We start from the raw sequence: 19,758 nt of genomic DNA, 5'->3' as shown, positions 1-19,758 counted from the left end.
CAAACAGTCATGTCCATCATATGTTCCATCCTTTGGAACCTATATCCTGGTAAATCTTGGCTCTTCGGAGAGGTTTGCAACAGTCCGGCTCTCCCAGCTCAGCCATGAGTATGAGCAACGTCTCGTCTAACTATCTCACTAGAAACCTTCTCCTGATGACAAGGTTACTCTAATCAAGATCCTCACCGCCTGGCATGCAGATACGAATGACCATCTTGAGTGACTCTACATGACTTGAGTTGGTAGAACTGCAGGTGAAAGAGATTGACAGCCTGACCATGGAAGCACTATCAATATCATCACAATGTCTTGTCATTGTATGTCGGCAATTCAGTAATTTAAGGAGACTAGCAACTCTATCAATGGACTTCCTCTTTGACTCTAGGCCCTTGAAAGTTAGCTTTATTGTAGTGAGATATGGGCCTCTCATTGGAATGGGAGTATTTCTTTTCTTTAGTTTTGAGGATTGTGAATGGGGTTTCCGATGCACTTGCAACAGATGGAGCGACAAATGATGAGAAAGTTGCTTGTTGTAGGATCCTCAATGCCTCTCCCATTGTCTTTTTTTTTGAAAGGTGGTTAGATTTTATTAGAAGAAAAGGCCACAACGACCAAAAACCTATACAAAAGCTCAAGCTGGAGCAAGAGAAAGCAAAAACTGAAAAAATAAGAAACACACTCCATTACATCATATTTCACCCTTCTAAAAACTTCCAAAGATGCCTCACCCTAGTTTCGAAAGCAGTGGTTATTCCATTCTCCCCAAAGGGCCCAAAGACCGACCAATGTAGCTAACCTCCACATCGCCCTTTTTTTTTTCCAGACCTCCATGCATGTGAGGAAAAAGATCTCGATAATCCTCAGCATCACCTATGGAACTTTGAAGAAGTAAAAGAAACCTTCTCATAACTTTAGTAAAAGGACAATGAATCAATGATCTACTGACTCGGTGTCATGCATGCGCATAATGTAAATGTTAGGGAGAACCGTCAACCTCTTCCAGAGATTATCTATCGTGAGCTCCATTTTCCTTCCCACCCATCATTTTGAGTCTCAGTGATATTGCCGATAATATCGCCGATATTCTGGTGATACCAATAACAATGATAATATCAAAAGTTCCGAGTATCGGTGATATATTGTTGATATATAGTTAAGCATCGCCAATGTATTGATATCGATGTATTGTGATATTTTTGAATGTATAAATTCTAGATGTCGCTTGTATTGCCAATGTATCGGTGATATTATCGATAATATTGCCAAAAATCTATTTATTAAAAAATATTTCTATTTCAATTTTTTATAGGTGCATGGTTGTATGATGAAATGCATGTATGTGTGTGTGTATATGTTTGTAGGGGTGTACATCGAGTCGAACCGAGTCGAGCTGGCCTCAGCTCGACTCGGCTCGAACAGTGGCGCTCGAACTCGGCTTGGCTCGGCTTGGTCCTCAAGCCTGACTGGCCAGCTCAGGGCAAGTTCGAGCCAAGATAGAGGCGAGTTCGCCGTTGAGGCATTTTCACAAACACCTGAACTGCAACTTCAAAATCCCACTGTTTTACAAACAAGGGCAATGGTTTTACAGGTATTTTCTCAAACACCTTCTAAGTAACATAAAAACCAAAAAAACAAAAAGAAAAAAGGTATTTGTTTCATGTACATACCTTCCTTGCCACCAGCCAAACCTTCTTTGCCACCTTGCCACCAACGAAACCTTCCTTGCCACCAGCCAAACCTTCCTTGCCACCTTGACACCAGCTAAACCTTCCTTGCCACCAGCCACATTTCGCTGAGGCATTTTATCAAACAGTTGGTGAGCAACATCAATGGCAAAGTAATTGAGTCACCGAACTAGTTGGATTCGAGCTGGATTCGATCCGAGTCGAGTTGAGCTGGGGCCTGCTCGAACTCGGCTCGAACTCATTTTCGAGTTAAAAAAATCAGCTCGACTTGGCTCGAACTCAGCTTCGAACCGAGTCGAATCGAGCTTTTTCGAGTCGAGTCAAGCGAGCTAACTGAGCTAGCTCGGTTCGTGTACACCCCTATATGTATGCATGCATGTGTATTGATGGATGGTTGGATAGATGAATGGATGTATGTATGTGTGTATGCGTGCATGGATGGATGGATCATGTATGCATGTGCATGCATGGATGGATGTTTGGATCCACCATTTCCCCCATGTTTCGCCAATGTTTTCCTAAGTCAACGATACATGCTCTTAGGTCCCCATTAAAGGAAACTTATTACGTTTGCATCTTCTTCTTTTTGCTATCATTTGATTCCTAAATATGTGTATTTTAGCATTTGTTGAAGTATCATTGAAAAATCCCACCGTTTTCTCCATGTTTCCTTAATGTTTCCCTTGTTTTCAAGTATCGACGATAATATCAGCAATATCAATCCACGTTTCGTATCCACAACCAACGATACATGTAACGATACTGATACTACGAACATTGTTCTCACTAACCAAGCAATAACTGCAACCTTGGGAGCGACAATGTAATGCCACATGAATTTGGTATGACATCGACATGCACCCACCGAAGCTTGGGAAATCATACCATAGGAGTGGATAGACGACCTCCCTGACTTGTCTTTACTCCACATCGATGCATCCTTCTCTCTCGGTGAAGGGTGAAATCCTCGGAGATGAGACAATAGTTGAGTGAATTCACCTTGTCTGTGAAGTTCCTTCTATAAGGAAGGAGAAGCAACGAGCGACGAAGATCCCCCCAACAGTAGATAGCCTAAAAAGCCTAGGGAACTCAACATGAAGCGGGCCCTCCCCAAGCCACACATCATCTTAGAACTAAACCCTCTCCCCATCCCCAATGGAGAAGCAAACCCCCTTCATGACCTTACTCATCATGCAAGCAACCGCCTTCCATAGGTTAGACGCCCTGTATAGAGATGATACCCTATCCCACCACCCTCCTTTGTTGATGCTGTGACTCGATTGGGATCACAGATTTCCATAAACTCCCCTCTTTCTACCTAAACCTTTAGACCCATTTGCCTAGCAATGTGAAGTTAAGGCCCACACATGGTTCTGAATAATGGTATTGGCCGCTATATCAGCCCCATGGAAAAATGATATGATATGGCATTATGTATTGGAATCGGGCCCGTATCGGTCAGAAAATTTTTTTGAAGAAAAAAATTTTGAAAAAAAAATCAGAAAAATACATATTCACGGATCTATCATTTATTATTATTATTATTATTATTATTGTTATTATTATTATTATTTTTGTATTTTGACAATGTATTTAATAGTATATCGGACCATTCTTTGGTAAGAATGTTGTCCTGGGCGGTTGACCTACCGTAAGTTCTAGTGTTGATTTTTTCTTTTTATAAACTGTTGACATATGTCATAAATTGATATCATCTATTGCTTATAGTCTAATATGTCCGAGGAGTATTACTACTCAGTATTCACTAGTCTATTCACTAGTACGTACGTGCTTGCTTGGAGAATGTAGTCTATTCAACTAAGAAACTAAGTATATGAAATCGAAATTGAAGCAATCAAGAAATTTGCATGCCCCTAGCATTACATTTCAAGTTTCAACATATTAAATTTTTTTTTTTTTAACAAAAAATAAAAACTAGACATAATATTTGAAAAATGGTGACCAAACTACTCATATTTGATAAAGAAACAACCCAAAAATCCCAAAACAACAAACTTAGCCCCCCAAAAGCAATATATTTGAAAAAAAAAAAAACATTTTTTGGAATTTCTAGAAATCTCGAAATTCCAAAAAAAAACTTTATTTTTTATTTTTATCAGATATGATAAAACATGCATTGCCTCTCCAGATCTATGATCATAATCATCAGATTAAAAAAAATCTGGAATTTACATATTTTTCGACAGGTTTAATAATTAATAAATAAATAAACTTTTTTTTTTTTTTTTTTTTCCGAACAGATCTGCATAGATCTGATCCGAAATGGCTAGAGAGTACAGATCTGAGATTAGATTTTATTTTATTTTATTTTTTAATAAAAAAACGATTTTGAAGAATATACAAAAATCAGGTGTGAATGCCCCAAAAATAAAAATAAAAAAATCCCCAAAAAGCTCAAATCAATCTTCAAAACTAGTAGTTTTTTGGTAGATCTAGGGGTATACTAAACATACACATGGATTAGAAGAAGGATTGACAACAAAAAATGGATTTTTTTAATACCTATTTTCTGATTTTTTTTCAAAACCGACCTCAAATGGTTTTGATCCTTCAAATTGGTTGAAATCCGATGTTTTGATCTTCCAAGTTGTTTATGGCGCTGAAAATCACTTACGATTGATGTATTCAAGGTATTTTAAAGATTAGCGGAGAAATTAGGGAGAGATCGAAAGGGGGTTGGTTTTGCCCTTTTATACACTGATACGGGTATGTAATATCGAACCCGATACGGGCCGTATCGGCTGATACGGCCCGATACATGCCAACGGTTATTGATACAGCCGATATAGGGTCGTATCGCATATCGTATCGAGCCGATATGGATACGATACACCCGTATCAGCCGATACGTTAACGATATTTTGAACCATGGGCCCACACCATAAACGCTCCTCTCTCTCTTTGTTTATGTTTTGTTTGTTTCATCTTGCTTCTTCAACAAAATGGTGGTTATCATTCCAAAAGGAAGAAATCTAGATCTTCCTAATTCCAATAACTAGTTTCTTTTTGTCATTATTGTAAAACAGTTGTGGATTTTGATGGACATGGTACACAATAAACAAGTTTCTACATTGTTGTCCCAAAAATTTCCTTTATCTTTTTGTATGTACATGTATCGCCTCTCTTTTTTTCCTTAACGTATTAGTTCTGTACCATCTTTCTGAGTGATTTTCTTCCCATCAATAGTCTCATCCTTGTAAAAAAATCCTACTCTTTATCTTGCAAGGATTATTGCTCTTGATTGGCAAAGAGCCATTGGTGCATGTAAACCTGGGTAATTTCAATGAAAATCTATTGTAGAATAAACATATAACCCTAGTTTTTGCAAAGTCCTAAACTAAGCATCACTGTAGTGCCGCCATAGCACTAAAATAAACATGCTACATACTATGGTGCAATCAGAAAAAAAGGTATTTTGATTGGGTTTGGCCCAACTAGGGCTATCACATGGGTTGCAACCAGCCCTTGCGCGACATCATCAAATTGGCAGAAGATTAGTGTGTAATACTTATTTTTTATCAACAACTATTTTTTCCTATAAGGCCAACCATCCAATAAGGTAATGGATAGACATCACCCACAAGTAGGTAAAACCTTAAAAGGCCATCCTTGCCTAACAATTTTGCAGGGAGTCAGTTCTGTAGAGAATTGTTCGAAAGAGATTTGTAGCATAAACAATACTTTGATTTCATTGACGAGACAACTACATCTCTAAGGTACAAAGTGATGGCTGGAGACCCAAGCAATGTCACTCTTGTAGTTGCTTTCCACCATTGCCAACTCAAGAGTGTTGAAATAGTTTCTAAACAGAATCAACCTTGTTTTAATTGCTATAAACTTTGCTAAAGTCTCCCTAGCATGGTATGCTGTAAAGGTCGTTATGGGGCTGTAAAGGCCGTCACGTAAAGGTAACGGTGGCAACCGTTATGTGTTACGGGGTCGTAACGGCCGTAACAACTGTTATGGAAAAAAATGACCCGTAATTGCCATTAACGGCATGTTATGTCCCCTATAAAGGCCATAATAGCCCCGTAATTATTTGTTATGGGGCAGATATAGGTTTTTCATACTTTTTAATCAACATTATGGGTCAAATACAGGTTTTTCAGGATTTTTTTTTTCAATAAAAAATGAAACCGTAACAGCTGTTATGGGGGCCGTAACGGTGGTGGCCATTATGGCCACAGTTACCGTTATAGAACACCTTGCTCCCTAGTCCCTATCCTGTTAGGCCAGATTACACAAACTCACTAGGCCTGATATAAAAGGCTCAACCATTTGGTTTTCTCTGTGGAAAAACCATAGTCATTAGGTTCCACCACCCCACTGTGGCAGGACTTCAAGACAAGTTCGAAGGGACAAACCCATCGAATTATTTAGCAACTCCAAACACATGAGTTTCTTCTTGATTGTTCTCCTTTACTTGAGAAATGGGAGACTAGAGGTTTTTACATATTATTCTGTTTCTTTCCAAATGCTCACAAGGGAGCATTTGCCAAAGTATTTTACCTCTAGGCTTTAAGGGCAGGGGACAACCTTTGAAACACTCCCCCATTCATCTTGAAAGGATCCACAAGATCTCGAACAAGCTGATAAGAAGGCCAAATGTCCAAGCTCCCTCATAATAAATGAAAAGATGATCGACTATCTCATCCTCTTTTGAAAGAAGAAAACATTCATTTGGAAGAGTCATGTTTCTTTTGTAAGAGTTTTCTAGCTTAATTCATGAAACTATGAAAGCCGCCCAACAAAAGGCTCATGGTGATACATACTCCAGATGATGCCTCCACCCTAATTCCGGTGACATGCCTTCAAAATGACAAGAATTCACTTTTCTGTAGCAAAGATTCTCTCAACTCTCTCAATAATGGGATCCCAAGGTCTCTACACAAATAGCAAAAGCCCAAGGTAAGTAGACTTCCCTACCTTGCATCTAGAGTAGCCTTATGCACTTATTAGCCCAACACTTTTCAGCAGGTTTTTCTTCAAACCCTACAACTCTTCAAATGCACTGCCATATCACATAGAAGAATCATGTCATCCACGAATTGGAGCTGATTTAATTGAAGCAATATGCTACACACCTTAAAGCCTTGAATAAGGCCTTCTTATTTGGTTCTCTAACATTCTGCTTTGGGCTTCCGCCCCCCCTTGAAAAAAGAAAGAGAAGCAGGTCATATTGTCTTAAGCTGTGGGACATTTGAAGTATTGATTTTGGGAGGAGTTTGCTAGAACCGAAATCCAGCAAGAGTTCTCTCTTCATCTATCCATCCACCTCAATCCAAAACTTGTTCTTCTCAGTGCTCATTCATGAAGTTCTAAGCACCATTGTCATTGGATTTTTCTAGTTCAGTCTTTGTGCACTGTCCGTAGTTTTGTGCACAATGAATGTTGTATCCAGAATACAATGATCTGCAATAAAGGTTTTTCTTTTTCAGAATGTTCAATGAAAGCTCCTTGGGTGGCAAAATAACAGAAGACAACATCTTTGCTAAGATTTTGTAAGGCTGTCTTACAAACTCCATTTCAAGAAAAGTCAGTCAAAATGACCCATTATGTGACCTGCACGTAGGTCATCACTTAAATCTATTGATTCGATAAGTCTCTCCTTGAAGTTGAGGGCATGAAAAGAGTTTGTGTTTGAGTTATTGTTCAAATCTTAGGATTATAATGCTTCTGTACTTCAGCTTGTTTTATTTCTTTATTTTGTTTTTAGTTTGATGGTGGACCGGTCTGGATTTGTGCCAGAGTGCGTTCATGGTGACTCCACCTATGCTGGATCCACAATGACAATCACATTTGTGCTACGAATTCCCACTTTAATTTCACGTGCCCTAGCACCTCTCTGTTTATCGTAGGTCATCTATCTAGTGCTCTCTCAGGCTCAGCACCTTTGGGATAAGGTGATAGAGAAAATTGAAATGAAGTTGTCTAGTTGGAAGAGGAGGTATTTGTTATTGGGAGGCAGATTAACTCTCATCAAGGCTGCTTGCCAATATGCTGGTGTATTTCATGTCTTTATTCAAATGCCTATAGGTGGTGATCCAAAGGTTGGAGAAGTTGAGTTGCGATTTCTTGTGGCAAGGTTCAAAAGATAAAAAGAAGTTTCATCTTCTTAGTTGGAAAGAGGTTTTCAAATCAATTGCAGAGGGAGGAGCAGGTATTAAGAACCTTGATTCTATGAATATGGCTTTTATTGGGAAATGGCTTTGGAGGTTTGAATCCGAGGAAGGAAGACTTTGGATAGAAATAGTAGTCACAAAATTATGTATTGACAGATGGAGGGTGAAATATTCGTCTTTATATTGAGCTTTTGGCTTGTGAAAGGCAGTCTCCTCTGTTGAACATCAGTTCCATGAAGGTATCTCCTTTTCTTTGGGGAATGGAAGTCAGATTCTCTTTTGGTCTGCTGCTTGGTGTGGAGACCAGGCTCTCATTCAGTCTTTTCCTGGTTTAGCTCGTATTGCTTTGGATAGAGATGTTTTGGTGAAGGATTGCTATTTGTTTTGTGGCGGGTCGGCGGTGTGGTCCCCTCCTTGCAGGAGGAATTTGTCAGATGATGAGATTGTGGAGATGGCGGAGCTTCTTGGCCTATTGAAGGATAAAATCCTTGCAGTTCAGGAAGGAGAGTCTTTGATTTGGCACGTCCACAGCTCGGGTTTGTTATAGGTTAGATCCTTTTATTGTTTGTTGCATGATGCGCCTCATATTCAGTCCTTCCCGTATCATTGTTGGTTTTATGGTGCCCCTCCTTGGGTGGTGGCGTTTGGGTGGTTAGTGGGCAAAGTGGTTGCTTACTATTGATAACTTGCAAAGAAGATCTCTTATTTCGCCCAACACTTGCCTGGTGTGTATGGAAGTGGTGGAATTGGTGGACAACCTTTTTATGCATTGCTCTTTTGTTCGTAAGGTTTGGGAGCATTTTCTGGGTTTGTTCCATATTGATTGGCTAATTTCCATGTCAATTGTGGAGCTGATGTGGGCTTGACATCAAGGGGGAGTTGGGAAAGTAGGCAAGTGTTGTGGGGGATATGCTCATGTTGGGATTTTTTTTTTGGGTTATTTGGGGTCACCAGAATAGGAGGGCGTTTCAAGAGAGAAGTTTTCCTATCCAAGAGGTTATTAGGGAGATTAAATGGAATTTGGTGGACTAGGCTTCTTTTCTCCTTTTTTAAATTGTAGTTCGCTTGTATTTTTTTGCTCCCGGTGTGCTTCTTCAATAAATTGGTGCATCTCTCTCTTTAAAAAAAGGGTCTATCCATGCTAATTGTTTTCCTTTTTTTTTTTAACCGTGATTTTCTAACAAAAATAAGTAAAAAGAAGAAAAATAAACAATTATGAATAGCCTATCTTAATCCCTTGTGTTGATGATCATGTAATATTTGGGTGGGTGGTCGATAGTTGGTGGGACCTTGCTGCCTTTTGAGTGGAGCCGTTCTGATCCTTTTCCATGGCTGGTTCTAAGCCCCAGGTAAAAGAGTAAGGTTGATGTTTGGTGGGCAGACGATTGCTAAACTTTTGCTGATCTACCATTTAAAAGCCAACCCTAAATCATAGGGAGAAAGGCTAAGGATGTGTTTGGATCCAGCCAGTTTTCTCTTTGCAAAATTTCAAAGGACTCAATTTGTCAGGAGAGCTGCTTCCTTGCTTTTTATTTTTTTATTTTTATGAAAGCACGTTTGGCGAGGCGCTGATTGACTTCCTACCCATTTGGCAACCATGTGCCCTGTGTTCAAAATCCAAACTGTTCATTGGACTTGTGATCAAAATTATTCTGGTGAAAAGTTAGGCCTGTTGGATACCTGATTGGGACAATCTTTGATTGAAATCCAGCTGTTAATATGATTCGAATAGCCGCTGAGCCTCTTGGGAGAAAAACACTTTAAAATCCTTTTTTACTGTCACCCATACTAGCCCCTAAGTTGATGATTATTATTTTAGTTTTATTACACATGACACTGTTTTCTTTTTTCGGACAAACCTATGCTTAATATTGTTTTAGGATGCTTTTACGTTCTTTGTGGGATTTCTGAGTATCTTTCTTAGATCTTTTTTGGAGAAGCTGTGTTATTGAGAAATAAATTTCATTTCTCATCTTCTGTCTAACAGGTCGTTTCCTTGCTGAGCTCACAATGCAGGTGTTTTCTGATCTTGCTGCAAGTAAATATCAGGTGAGCTTTCTTTTTTCTTATTTCACTCTTAAAATTTCAAGCATTTTTTAGCCAATTCCTTTGACTCTATATCCAGCCAAGTAACTACCTCAGTTCTTTGGGAATGTTCCAAATGGAATACGAATTTTAACACTACCTCACTAACAAGTTGTCTGATTTTAAGAAAATCAAAGAATGAAATTTTTTCATCCAATGTTTTTGTTGTTAAATTTCCAAACAATGTTGCAAAGCAAGCAACTTCAAGTGGTCAGGTCAACTTGCTGCTTTTAATGCACTAGCTACAACACCATTAATGTACATTATAGCATAGGCAATTCTCAATTCTATAACCATCATGGTGGGTTGGGCACGATCGAGTTATTTGATTCTTAAGTCAAGGCTAAGTTGGTAACATCAAGCTCATCTGTACTGGTTGCATTGAGGAATTTCTTTTGGGTTCCGTTATTCATGACACAATCGCGTTACCGACAGCTTATGTTAACCCAAGTGCTGAGCTATTTCCAAGTTTCAGGGGCCTGTTCGGTGTTGCTAAATTTATGATAATAGAGAAGAAATGAGAAGAAAATGGCAAATTAACAAATGAGAGAGCTTGAGATCCTCTCACTTAATTTGTTATTTATAAGCAGGGGGAGCATGGGGTGACATAATGGCGGTAACGTGACAGTAATGTTGGCAACCGTTACACATCACGGGGTCGTAATGTTTTTTACGGGAAAAATGCCTCGTAGCGATCTGTTACGAGGCTGATAGGTTTTCTTCTTTAAAAAAAAAGAGGCTATTATGGGGATTGTTATAAGTCGTATCATAACAGTAACGGTGGTGGCCATTACGACTATTGTTACTGTTACAAAATTCCTTGACGGGGAGATGAGAACAATTACATGGAGATAAGAATAGTTACAAAATATAGATATAAGCATCTGGTGCTTTATAGGAGTGTTGAAGATGGTGTATATAATCTAGTGTTTCTAACACCCCTTCAAGCTAGAGTATGGATATCACACATGGCCACCTTGCATAAGATCTTCTTGATTTGATGACGATTGGTAGCATTTGTATGGATGTGACCAATTGACTATCAAAGCGAATGAATGACACGGTGAGTAATTTCTTTATCACTTTCTCCTGAACGATCCAATTCGACATGTTTGGTCCTTTCATGAAAGACTAGATTTTTTTTTTTTTTTTTGAGAGCTGAATTTTATTAAAGAGCACACTAAAAGGTGAGAAAAGGATACAACCAGACTCTACAACTCAAAAAAAGAAGAGAATTTGGTAGATTTGATTGCCTTTACATAACTTGCCCAACCCAAAACACTATACTTGACTTCATTAATAATCCCCTCCACCAAAGAGCCCTATCCTGAAGGCAACGACTCTTCCAATCTTATAGCGAGGTGACCGTATACAACCTTTTTTTAGTATCTAGCAAGTATAATATGTTGTTTTCACAAAAAAAAAAAAAAAACAAAACACCAATCCGCTTACTCATTCTCAGGTCCTGAATAACACACCAAGATGGAATAATGTGGCATTGTGGGCTATTGTTTTGTAAGAGAAGTAATAGACAATAGATTCAATGGAAATGATGGAATGCCTCAATCGATGGTAAAGAAAAAGATGGAGTAAATTGGAACACCCACTACCTGCTGGCATTAGAAAAGGGTCCATTGGCAAACCTTATGCCACTAGAGAGGGGTGATTGCAAAATGAAATTATTTCTCTTACCCACTATGTGATAAGTATCTCCTAAATCATAGATTCAATAAGTGAAAGGATGAGACTGCGAAGCAGGTGCATATTTGGCTACTCCATTACATATATCCAATGTTTCAAATAGCTCCCATAGCGTAGTGGTAGCGTCTATTACGTATCGTAGTGTGGTCCCAAATAGCGTAAATCCCCTGTAGCGTATGCTACGGGGGTCGTGTCCGTAGCATAAGCTATAATGTATTTTTTTTACTGTTTTATTTTGTTAGTCTTTTTTTTTTTTTCCACGTTTTCTTTGTTTCTAATGTTGAGGAATGTAACACTTGTATTGTACTTGATACTTTTAACCTATAGGATTTTTATTTCTTTTCATAATTGTGACTTGTGGTTTCAATTAGACATTATTAATTAAAGTGGTTTGCTTAGAAAGTTGTTGATGTGATAATTATTTAATTTGGCTTATATATGTGGATTGGCTTTTGATAAATGATAACTAATAACTTTTTTGAACATGCTTATAATTTATAAAATGAATCATCTTTTAGGCATTTTTATATTTTTTTCCTTTTTTTTTCACTATTTATTATATTTGTCCTATTTTTAAATTAAAAAATAGAAGTATCGTGTAGCTTACGCTTCACGCTACGTATTTACAGTACACACTATAGAGGGCTGAGCGCTACACATCACGCTACCGCTATTTAAAACACTGTATATATCAATGCAAGGAATGAATGATGCTTTGAGGGCTGCTAGTTGTTGTTGTAACTCACTTATAGTGTGGTCTCTTGGGGTTGGCACTAAATTTCTTAAATTAAGAGAAATCTCATCCCCAACATCAATGTTCACCACCCCAAGTATAGGGTTGTGATTTAGTAATAATCTCGGTAAGACCGAGGTCGAATCCACAGGGACTGAACCTTGTACGTAATTTGAAAGTAACTTGAACTAGAACTAGGCGAAGATGTAATCTAAATCAGGAAATTTTAAGGGAATAATGGTGAAATATTAAACTAAAACTTGTAAAATTCAAAGGTGGGAAACTAGGGTGCCAAGGATCCACTTGTAGAGATCAGGGAGATCTATGCTTGATTCATGAACACAATTAGAATCAGAGTCCTATCTTCATCCAGTTGGAAGATATTTCATTAAAAACCAATCTGAACATCCTTTGATCCAGTTTTCAAGAGATGAGAGGTATGAGAATTAGAATTGATTCCATCACAAAACCATGCCCCTGAGACAAAGCAAACAATAGAACTTAACTAATCCACATCTAATCTAAGGAATTTATGAACATTAGGAAGGGTTCCATCATCCAACCATGCCCATGAGATGATGGTGAACAACAGGGCTCCCATGTTCACAATCCCTATAATGCAAAGAACATACCCGAAGCTATCGCAAATCCATTGTAATTTAAGTCACAATAAACCATTAAAAACTACGAATATTCCTCATAATCAAACTATAATCAAAGTCAGTTCAGTAAAGCATGAATCAAAGACATAGAACCAATCCCATCACACTACAAGCTTCACCTCTTAGCCCTAGCTAAGAGGATTAGCAAATCATGACCATGATTAAACTAAATCTCAAAAAAACATAAATCAACAAAAACAGGGGAGAAAGAAAAAAAGAACTCTGTTTAGAAAGGCTGCTCAACGTGATTTCTCTCTCTCTCTCTCTCTTTCTCTCTCTCTCTCTTTGCTCCACGTCCTAGCTGATGAATGCCCAAACTCATGAATGCCCAAACTCTCTCTCCTCTCCTTTTTATAGCCACAAGGAGGCTAGGTTGGTTGGTGAAGTCGGTCGGTGGAGAACCGACTTCGTTTCGCAGCCACATGCGTAGGAAACGCGGAAGCAACTGCGTTTGGCCCGAGTTTGCTCGGTTGTTCTTCCAAATCTCTCGAAACCGACTTCATGGATAGGGTTAGGGCCACCATTTCAAGAGATTGGACGGTCTAGATCATGCATCCAACCATGATCAAGATCATAGAACGCCCCACGGAGGCTGGCAACGTGCGGACGCAGGGCCTGCGAACGGACCTTCGCTGTGATGATCGGTGGGCCCTCGATCAGCTCTGAAAGAGAAATCCACTCCGTTCATTGTACTCCCCTCGAAAAACGAGTTGGAAAGGAACTATTTTGGATAGGTTTTGGTGTGGCCCACAGAATCTTTCTTGCTGTCGTCCGTCTTGCGTTTGAACTGCTGGGAACCCATCCTCGCTGTCTTTTGAAATTCTGTCACCTAAGCCGTGATAAGAGGGACTAGGATTCTAATGGAAGGTCCAGATTAATCATTTGGACCACAATGGTGGCCCACGACGATCATCCCACGGTCCCTGTTCGCTGTTACGCAGGCGGGAATAAGAAGGATTTCAGATCCTTTTGAATTCGTCGGTCAACGGTCTGTTGACCATGGCTGGTTCAGTGCATAGCGCATTCACGTGTGTTGTGTGCGCACACGACCTAAAGTGGGGTCCACTGTGATGTTCATGAGAAATCCGCTCCGTCCATTCTTTTTGTCGCCTCATTTAAGGGGTTGAGACCAAAATTGAAGCATATCCAGATATCAGGTGGTCCCCAGATCGATGATTCATGGGCTGATCTGACCGTTGGGCCACTTCTACAGGGATCCAAGGGCTGAAATTCGACGTATACGATTAATTTGGCGTCCTCATGCCAGACAAAGTTTTGAAGTAAATGGATGGTGGGAACCCTGTGATCTTGCATTCTGGACGACTTTCAGGCATTTTTATCGTCAATCTCTTGATTTTCTTGGATCTCTGGCATGTAAATTCTTCTATCTCGGTCCCCTGGGGTCCGTCCCTTGCCTTTGTGACTTCTGAGTGTTAAATCCATGCTTTTAGTACCCTTTTTCAGTCCAGGCTCATAAATTCACCTTGCAACACAAACATGATTAAAATAGGCCGTTAAACAATATCATGTTCGTAAATTCAGGTAATAACTGGGGTCTAATATGCAATATTTGACCCTCAACAATCAAGCAACGTTGACGACAATATTCTTTGATTTAGGGCGTATGTGAGGATGCAGATCCTAGCAATATTCCTTGTTATGGCATCTTTTTCCACAATGAATGCATTTGAGTTTGTCTCTTTCAGTAGACGACATTTGTACTCGAGTTGATCCTCTTCTAAAGCCACTTAGATGTTTTGGAATTTCTAATTAGGGTAAACTTTTCATGAGCAGATCTAGAATTCTAACTGGTTGTTGATGCTTTTTATCTTCCTTTTCCTCAAATAGATCAGACACAGATTCTAGCAAAGGCAATGATTCCTTGCTGTGAACTTGCAACATTTGTAATCGGAAGTCAAAGTGAAGTCCAGCCAACAACTCAAATATTCTACTTTGTCTGCTTTATTTCTTCAGTAGTTTGAGGCTGTGAGCCAGCCACTAATAGTGGTCAACTCTTTCCACTTCTGTACCATGGAAGCAAAGTATTCCTCTACCAACATTACCTCAAAAAGAGTTGGGGAGAGTGTTTTGTTGCCAACCCACACACTGTTAGTGCATTGCTCGTTTATGGGATCCTTGTAAGAGAGCCTACTAACATAGGGGGAAACATTGAGGAGCCTGAACAATGAGCAAATCAAGAATCTACTGGAGCTATTCAGGGACCATGACAACGAATCTTCAACTCCCGAGGAGGGTCAAGCACCTTACAAGAGCTTCAGAAGGCTGAGGAAGTCCTCCATCTCCAATTCCGATGAATTCCTTCTACAAGGAGGGCACCAAATGCTAGAGTCCACATTAGAGAAATAGTTGACAATAGAAATTTGTGTGTGTGTGTGTGTGATGGATCTATCCACAATGAATCGAGCCAAGTTGTGGAAGAGAGAGGAGAGGCCTATCTAAGATCCGACAATTGAACTAGAAACGGATACGAGATCCATTACCAAGAGAGGATAGCCCTTCCTACACTTGAGGCTCGAAGATAGCAATAGCCTTCTACACACTAGAGGCTCTATAGAGGTTGGATGGTTTGGAAAACCAACCACCATCACCAGTTCTGTACTTACTGGTAATAATCTCTCTTCAGCAACTTTCGGCCTCCGAACAAAAGTTCCAAGTTCATTCACCAAGAAGGGTTGAGTTTATCATTACCAAATCCTAGATATCGACGCCCCCTTTCGAGATAGGCTTACGAAACTCGAACCAACTCAAAATGTGGAACTTGTGCTTATTAGAGGATCCGTTCCACAAAATCTCTCCTAAGCTTGGCTAACTTGATCAGAACAGACTTCGGGCAACAAAAGAGGGAGAGTGTAGAAAGGGAGATTTGAGAGAGCAGCTATGATAAGGTTAGCTGGTCCCCAAGGGATAGGGTGTGGCACTTCTAGCGAGCTAACTTCCTCTCGACATGCTCAATAACCACATCCCACAAGTGCTTGGTAGGCTTCCTAATGCAAAAAGGAAGACCAAGGGTACGAGGGGGGAAAGGAGCCTGTCTTGCAACAAAAAAAATATCAGCTAAACAGGATAGGGTAGAGGGAGATGAATTGATACCGAGTGTCTCACTTTTGGAAAGGTTTAAGGTAGAGATAGCTTCAAAGCATTGGACAATTTTCCTAAAGTTTTCGACAAACTCAGTCTCGCAAAAGAGAAAAGTATCATTAACAAAAGGGCCAAAATTCACCACCTCGAACCCACTAAAAAGGCTGGCCCACTTGCCTTTACCCAACATCTTGCTAAGACCTTTAGTGGTGATGATGAACAAGAGTGGGGAAAGTGAGTCACCCTGCCTAAAACCTTTGGAAGAAAGAAAAAACAAAAGCCTTTGGGGGGAGCCATTAACTAGAACAGAGAACTTAATAGAGGAGATGCAAATAGGAATCCAACTACGCAATCTCGACCCAAAGCCAAGATGACCCAACATATTGTCCAAATAATCCTAGTCAATATGGTCAAAGGCTTTCTTCATGTCAGGCTTCTAGACAACTTTGCTCATGTTCGCCCGATTGTGAGAGTCAATGCATTTGTGGGCTATAAGAGCACAATCGGGGATTTGCTAACTGGCAATGAACACACCCTGAGCTTCAAAGACGACCCTCGAGAGAATAAGATGAAGCTTGAAGCCAAAACTTTAGTCATGATCTTATAAGGGGCCCCTAAAAGGCTTATTGGCCGGAATTCCTTGAAATGGATTACGCTTTCAATTTTCGGAATGAGGGCTATGTGGGAAGTTACCATCAAGGTATACCAAATTGGTTACAATACAGGTGTAATAGTCGAAATGTATCAGTAACGGCCATGACCATTATGCGATACAGGGGATGAAACAGGGGAAGGATGAAACAAGGATCATATTTTAGGGCATGATCCCTAAAATGAAGCAGATCCAAATCTCAAGTGGGATTTCCACCATTAAAAACTTCTTAAGGGCCATAGTTTTGGATTAAACTGTTATTTGTGTTTTCCCTTTCATCTAGGTGTGTATAACCTTATCAACAGGTTGGATGGCAAATAAACATTATGTCAGACCCTAGGAAGTATTTTGTGGTGGGCGTTCAATGACCACCTTTTCCTATGTGTGGTCCACTTGAGATTTGTATGGGCTTCATTTTTTGGATCGTGCCCTAAAATGAGCTGGCAAAATGAATTGATGGCATGGATATACAACACATACATCGAGGTGGACCCCATGGTCAAGGCCTCACCCACTAAGCTGTTACCCCTACCTCAACCAATCTGTGCCCTAAAAAAATTATACATGTGGCATATATTAACTCAAAATTAACCGATTTAATTATGGGACCCATCACAATCCCAAAATCAAATTGTTTGAATGATTTTTATCATTGATTTATGTACACTCGTTTTTTGAAATGGGACCATTAAATATTTTGCATACTTCTCTATCCAATAAATATCCATCGATCTGGGGCCAATTGTATTAGTGGGATGAGTGCCAATAGATTGCATGAATTCGAGATTGATTTGAGGCATCAAGTGGTCCCCCAAATTAGCCCCAAACTGGCTAAATTATTCATCTATGTTTGATTTCAATTTTTCTTAAAATTTATTGGGGGAAATGATATCAAATGGTTGGGGATATGCATTAGTGGAATGGGTGCCCTAGCTTGCATGAATTTTGGGCTGATTTGGGGGCATTTAAGTGGCCCCCCAAATCGGCGCCACTATTCATTCGAATTTAATTTATTTTTTTATTTTTATAGTTACTTGGGAGGAGTGAAGTCAAAGTCTTAGGGTTATGCATTAGTAGGATGAATGCCATTTACTACATGAATTTTAGGACTATTTGTAGCATTCACATGGCCCCCTAAATTGGCAACAATATTCATCCGAATTGAATTTTAATGTTTTCTTAAAAATTTTCAATGTGAGATATTTTGGTATTGCATTCGTTCTAATATATTTAGCATTTATATTCAATGGTTAGAAAATTAAATAAAAGTTTTGCAGTCAATCCCAATTCGTTAGGTTCATAATTCATCAGATAGCTCGATACAACACTGACGCCAAAGAGTGGACAGTTACGCAACCATAAACATGCTTTTAAAAAAATGGATGCATATTTAGAATATTTACATTATTTGGGATTTTTCGGATACTTTTTCAGATTTTTTTGGGCAAAATAAAATAAAATTTGAATGATGCGAGGGCCATTATACCCCTGTATCGGCCGTAACAATCGATACGGAATACGTTGGTTCCCATAGCTCGAGGCAACCGGCCATAAGAGAAAACATCAGAAAAGAAACCAATTGAGTCCAACTTTAGCACATCCCAGGAGACCTGGAAGAATGCAAAAGGGAACCTATCCGAGCTGGGAGCTTGGTCTTTGTTGAGCATGAACACACTAGCCTTGATTTCGTCCTCAGAGATAAGGGGATGCAAGGGTCACAACTTCCTCGGTAGAGATTTGAGGAAGAGCAAGGTTATCCAATTTAGGCCGATTCCAACCTTTAGAGAATAGCAAGTTGCTATGGAAAGAAACGATATGATCGCAGACCTGCTGTAACACAATTGTTTTGATGTTTTCTCTCCTGTACTTTTTTTTAAAATTATTATTATTTATATTATTATTATTATTATTTTTTAGAATTTTACAAGGCTCTTTGCTACAAAAGTGTATCGTAAATTTTTTACTTATCATGTCCGAAGACATGAGAGTTACCTTTTGGCACATAATTAGTGAAAACATGGAGAAATACCTTTTTTTAAAAAAAATAAAAAATAAAAAAATTTAAATGATGAACATGGAGAGTACCATTTTGGAAGTCCACTTTGGATACATTTATTTATTTATTTCAGAAGTAAGGCAGCATTTATTATAAAACGAAACAAAATACAAGGCAAAGGGGAAGTTTTGGTGAGATCATCCCATGGTTGAACAAACAACAATTACAAGAACATGCGTGGAAGCTGGAGCATCTAAGAGCTCCTCTTTCTTTTAACCCTTGAAAAGGTGGATCTTCAAGGTCCGAAATAAAATCCTGACCTCATTCTTCATAAATACCACCTCAGGTGTAACATACCTATTTCCAGTTGTTCCTTTCCTCCCACATGGAACAGATAATGGCAAACGAGGAGAGGCGCCAAAATCACTGTACTTAATACAATTATCAATCGATATTCGACTGACTGCATCTCAGCAGTCATTTCAAATATATGTAGAAAACTTAAACCAGTAACTTGATTTGATTTACTTACAAAGTTTCACCTATACATCCCTTTTTTGGAAGGGAGTGAAGTTCTACACATTATAGTCAGCCACCATCAAATCACAACCACCATATCTATCAAAAAGAAGAAAATTTTTTACCTCAACATTTTATACAGATGGAGTTGTATGTCATAGACTTTGAGGTTTTCATCATTATCATTATTTTATATGTTGTGTATATTTTTCAAAAAAATTTATATGTTGTGTATTTGTCACAACTTTACTTGGTAGCAACATGTGGGTCAATACCCAGGCTGGGTAAAGGAGGGTTTTGATCCCGGGTGAAAAACCAGTTGTCAAACCTTTGCCAAGCAAGTCATGAGAAACCGGCCCCAAATAGCTGGGATGAGGTTACAAAGATGATGATGGTGACATCTATTTATCCACGCTCCATGTGCTTGTTTTTATTATTATTATTACACACACCCACCCACACCACATAGAACCCATGGTCTCA

General features: G+C 39.1%; 1 protein-coding gene across 3 annotated transcripts in view; it reads left to right on the top strand.

The window, feature by feature from the left end:
* The window catches only part of LOC131242816 (AMP deaminase-like), a 56,112-nt gene that overhangs the window by 20,011 nt on the left and 16,343 nt on the right, over positions 1 to 19,758 (top strand). For all 3 annotated transcript variants that reach the window (XM_058241714.1, XM_058241712.1, XM_058241713.1), the window contains exon 10: positions 9,816 to 9,877. In XM_058241714.1, coding sequence (XP_058097697.1) covers positions 9,816 to 9,877 — 62 coding nt within the window. The remainder of the gene's footprint in view (positions 1 to 9,815; positions 9,878 to 19,758) is intronic.

The sequence above is a fragment of the Magnolia sinica genome, chromosome 4 (genome assembly GCF_029962835.1).
Source record: "Magnolia sinica isolate HGM2019 chromosome 4, MsV1, whole genome shotgun sequence".
Classification (NCBI taxonomy): Eukaryota; Viridiplantae; Streptophyta; class Magnoliopsida; order Magnoliales; family Magnoliaceae; genus Magnolia; species Magnolia sinica.
This window is presented reverse-complemented; position numbering and strand designations above follow the sequence as displayed.